This window comes from Trachymyrmex cornetzi, unplaced genomic scaffold, assembly GCF_001594075.2.
Source record: "Trachymyrmex cornetzi isolate Tcor2-1 unplaced genomic scaffold, Tcor1.1 scaffold1012, whole genome shotgun sequence".
NCBI classification, from domain to species: Eukaryota; Metazoa; Arthropoda; class Insecta; order Hymenoptera; family Formicidae; genus Trachymyrmex; species Trachymyrmex cornetzi.
Genome location: NW_017295557.1, coordinates 342,988 through 347,911, shown reverse-complemented (window position 1 = coordinate 347,911; position 4,924 = coordinate 342,988). Strand labels below are relative to the sequence as shown.

The 4,924-nt window shown below is 30.6% G+C and overlaps 1 protein-coding gene across 1 annotated transcript in view; it reads right to left on the bottom strand.

Annotated features, from left to right (window-relative positions):
• Positions 1-1,766: 1,766 nt before the first annotated feature.
• The window catches only part of LOC108757789 (sodium-independent sulfate anion transporter), a 15,803-nt gene continuing 12,645 nt past the window's right edge, over positions 1,767-4,924 (bottom strand). Inside the window, exons 5-11 of the mRNA XM_018502369.1 lie at positions 4,737-4,924; positions 3,884-4,229; positions 3,173-3,475; positions 2,432-2,577; positions 2,111-2,281; positions 1,880-2,033; positions 1,767-1,807 (exon numbers count right to left, since the gene is read on the bottom strand). Coding sequence (XP_018357871.1) covers positions 1,767-1,807; positions 1,880-2,033; positions 2,111-2,281; positions 2,432-2,577; positions 3,173-3,475; positions 3,884-4,229; positions 4,737-4,924 — 1,349 coding nt within the window. The remainder of the gene's footprint in view (positions 1,808-1,879; positions 2,034-2,110; positions 2,282-2,431; positions 2,578-3,172; positions 3,476-3,883; positions 4,230-4,736) is intronic.

Sequence of the window (4,924 nt, the reverse complement as noted above, 5' to 3'; positions counted from 1 at the left end):
GGGCATCGCCGCTACGAGCTTACATGCGATGCCGTGGGAAAAAAGCTTATAACGGAGGAAGGAAGAAGGTAAAAATTTTTCTTGTGTTTTAAATATAAAATATTTTATTTTTATGTTTATTACTTATTTCTTACAAAAAAGAGGAAAAAGAGGAAAAAGAGCTTTTAAAGTTTTTTTTATTTAAAAGCCTCGAATAGAATACAATTTTATATGGTAAAAAATATTTATATTTTACATTATAAAATTAAAGAACAATTCTAATACCAAAAAGATGTACAAAACAATAAAATATTTACAAAAACAATATTCGTATTTCACAAAATCTCACATTATAACTTTACATTTTTACCTAATTATACTAATGGACGGAAAACTCGACAACGTTGCTAACTTAAAACGGGCGAGAAAGTTCGAGCGGGAGAAAGGTTATTCATCTACGAAACCGTATGGAAAAGAATAACGATTATTATTAGGACCTTGAATAAGTTCTCGCTGTTTTTTTACAAAATAGAAGCTTAAATTAAAAATATAAGGAAAACAAACATTTTATTTAAAGTATTCTTAAAGTATAAGTATTCTTAAGTATTTTTTAAAGTATTCTTTGTCTTCAAATTTTTTCGGTGCGCCAAAACGTTCTTTATCCTCAAGTTCAAAATCATTATTTTTGAAGCGTCGAAACTAGTCTCTGCATATCGTATCCGACAGAGCATTGTCACCATAAGTCTCAACAAGAACTCTATGCGCTTCAGCTGCAGATTTCTTTTGAATAAAGTAGTGCAATAAAATTCCCCGCAAATACACTTTATTCGGCACAAAAGTAGACATTTTCAGAACTAATAAAAAATTACTTTGTTTACACTAAAGTGAACTATCATACACTGAAATGTAAGGTTAGATACAGTACTTCCTTGCATGTGCGTTACCATTCGAAATTCCATGCACGGAGTACTGCTACTGCCATCTTTGAAGAAACAGCGAGAACTTATTCAAGATCCTAATAATATAGAAAAAAATAGCTTTATTGGATTATTAGTGCTACAAATAAAAAATTGTTGATTTAAAAAAATTAATAAAAAGGGTAGCCATCGCTCATTATTGATTGTATGACTATTAACGGATAGAGTATGCAAATGAGTACTGAATGCATTAATCTGAGTATATTTGTTGCAAAATGAACGAATGGGCGGAGCATGACTGCCAAGACCTTCGTAAGAACCAAGATTAATGTCGAAGTAAAAATTAAAGTCATCCAAGTTGTGTCCTTTGAAACAAATAATTACAAAAAATTTAATTTCCTATATTTTCTATCTATTTTTTATATATACAGAACTGCATACACTTTCTGAATTGTATTACTAATAACGCTAATTATTCTGTATACCTATCTAATTTAAATAAATTCTGAGAAAAGAGTAAAAATAATTAAAATATATATTTTTATTGAAATATGTATAAGTTTCCGCCTTTTGCGTAAGTACAAAAATATTACATTGTGTATATTGCGTAGATTTACAAGATACATGCTAATTTTATAATGGCTTGTTCTTATAAATATATACGTACATATATACAAAATATTTAATTGTCTAAATTCGAAAGTAGCATTTTTGCTTGACAATAATATTGCCTTTAACGAAAATGCTACAGTATTCTCATTATAATACTGATGCTAAGTAAGAAAAAGATGTTGAAAATTGTCTACATCTCCATCTATATATATGTATATGTATCTATATATGTATATAAAATGTACATACAATATATATTTAATATCGATTGAGAGTTTCGGTTGAAACATTTGTATATTCTAAAATAAAAATATATTATGTTTAGAAAGTATTATACACGTAGAGAAGATCCATTATAAAAATTGATTTACCTTTAAGATGATCATTGAGTTCGAGCTCGCTGGAACTACACGTAAGCCCTGAAGGTTTTACACCTTTAAAGATTTCAATAACGCTCGGTTTCAAGTTATGAAAAATTAATGGTTGGCCCCGTTTAGTAAAATCCTCTATCAAAGTTTTGATACCCTAAAGAAAGGAAAATCGGTGTTTAATTCATGTAGAAATTAAGTAAATTTCATTTTTCTTCTATAATATTTATTTACCCTTGCAGCAGTGAAATCGGCAGCCTGGATATGCGTAGAATCTATTACAACGGGTACGGCGGTACCTTCTCGTAATCCTTGCTTGCTGATAACGGCTCGTACGTATTCAACACTTGGAAACACCAGACTTCGGTCTGGAGTTATGACAAGATATTCACAACCACTGATACTCTGTATAAGTGAAAAAAAGATAATGTTAATATATATTTTTTAAATTACAATCGTGTTGCAAAAGATACACCTTAAATTCCTTTTAGCTATTTTTTAATTAACATTTTTACTCTTTATTTTTTTGCTAATTATACAGAGCTATAAACTTACCGTAGCTTTATGAACTCGTAACGTCGGTCTGGCCGAGGCATAAAGTAGGAACAAAAGATTTATACCAATGCCAATTACAATGCCCAATTCAAGTCGTATGAAAAGACAACATAGGAACGTAGTTATGGCCGGTATGAGATCAATTTCTGAAAATGATGGTACAATGTATAACATGATCTTATAAAAAAAGATTTAAAAAATTACATAAAATAAAAGTTATGCAAGTAGAAGAGTTAATTAAGGTGACTTCGACCAAACTTTGTTTAATTCTTATCAAATAATATTTATGTTAACATGAATAAAATTATTAATTCTCATTTCTTAACGTATAGGAAAAAAAAGATTTTATGACAAACAACAAATTATTATACATAAAAATTTTGTTGTAAGCAAGTTTGCTGGTTTAATTAATTGTCAATTAAAATTTATCGATGAAATTAATTACTCATTAATAATTTAATTAATTATTCATTAATAATTTAATGTGATTATGTGATACAGTAGTACAAAAAAGAAGAAATTAATACGTAAACCCAACTATAATGGCCGAACAAAAATAATTAACGAAAAACGCCATGAACATGTTGATTCACTTTGAATTCTCTTTGAAAGAATCTTTATAACATTCTCCTTTAAAATCATTTTATATATTTATTTAATTATAATTATTTATAAATTCTCTAATTGACTCTTTCATTTTTACTGTTTGTAATGTTTGGTATTAAACAAGAGAAAGCGTACTTTTGCTTCGCCACATTGGCTTCACCACTTGAAACTCCACCATAAAGACGACCGCGGCAATTATGACGGCCGCCAGGGCAGCCTTGGGTATGTAGTACAAATAGGGTGTGAGGAACTGCAACGATATAAGCACTAATAGTCCGGTGTAGACTCCACCAAGCGTCGTCTTCACCCCGGACGAGTGGTTGACCGCGCCTCGGCTGAGGCCGCCGCTCACGGGCATTGATGACACAAACGATGATACCATGTTACATGCACCCAACGCCAACATTTCCTGAGTGGCGTCTACAGACTTACCCTCGGCTATGAATGAAACATCAATTCAATTATTTTGGAGGTAGAAAACACATTTATTTTTAGTCATTTTTTTTAATAAAAAATTATTCGAAAACAGAAAATACATATAGGGATGTTTTAATGTACTTATCCTTAAATGATCTTGAACTTAATATATTAAAATTTATTTTATTGAATATCATGATTTATCTGTTGCTCTTATTAATTTAAAAAATCCAAGCTAACTTGATATTTTGATCAATATTTTCTACCAGGTTTTATATATTAATTCTAATTTTATTTCTATTTTTTAAGTAAATTTTTTAGTTAAGTAGATTTTTTAATTATCGTTTAGTTAATTATCATTGATAAAATAGCACTGATTTAATTTGTAATATTGAGAAGAATGTTACTTTTAATAAACTGAGCACTCACAAAATACTTTGGCGATAGAGATGGTTTCTAGCAGGCTTAGCATGGGAACGACTAGACAGCCAGTGCCCAGAGCGGAAATCATGTCGATGAAAGTATAGGTCTCATTTCCGACCTGAGCTTCGAAAGGTGGCAACCGGAATTCCGGTAGTCCTTGCTTTACATGGCCCGTTAAAATAACGGGTGATTCTCCTAGGTGCTTTTCGAGGAGCCAGCACATCACCGCGCAGAGAATAACTATGATGATGTTTCTAGCAGTAGAGATTAGCCAGAACGACTTCGTGATAACTTGTTGAAGCCGCGATGGTACTTTAGTATTTTTTGGCACCACCGGCAAATCCTTTACTTTCTATATAAACGAGAAAATCTGCTTATATTTTTCAGCCTCTCTTATTATTACATATTTTTAAAAAGAAAAAAATGTTCCGAACTCTTCCCATGTATGACAAATAACAATTTTCGAAATAATAATTATATTATCATGTTTCATACTTTGCCATATGCATGGCATATATAACTTTTAAAAACAATAAAAATTATTTAATTTATGATTAATTTATTAAGGAATTTATCCATCCTAATCATTTCGTAAAAAAATATAATTTTGTAAAATGGAATAAGTAGAAAATACAACATTTTTAATTTCAATTTTTTATAAAACTAATTGTTTTTAAAAATTCTAAAACCAAAATTAGAAATCGGAATCACACTTTGAACTGTACTTAATTTCAACTTAATTTCAAATCTGTAGACTATGAACACTTGAGGAAGATGTGCTATATCTGGAATTGATTGTTTAAGTACCGGAACAACAGATAAGCTAAACTATAGTGAAATGCAGTAGTGTTGCACTTACTCGGAGAAGTAGAAGAACGATTATGCAGACAATTCCCAAAGTGGTATCCCAACGCCTTGTCTCACCAATATGCTCGAAGATACTTTGCCAGACCTGTACAAACTTGGTACCGGAAACTTTGAGCCCAAGAATATCTTTTACTTGGCTAGTGGCGATGATAATCGACGCCGCCGATGTGAAACCAACGG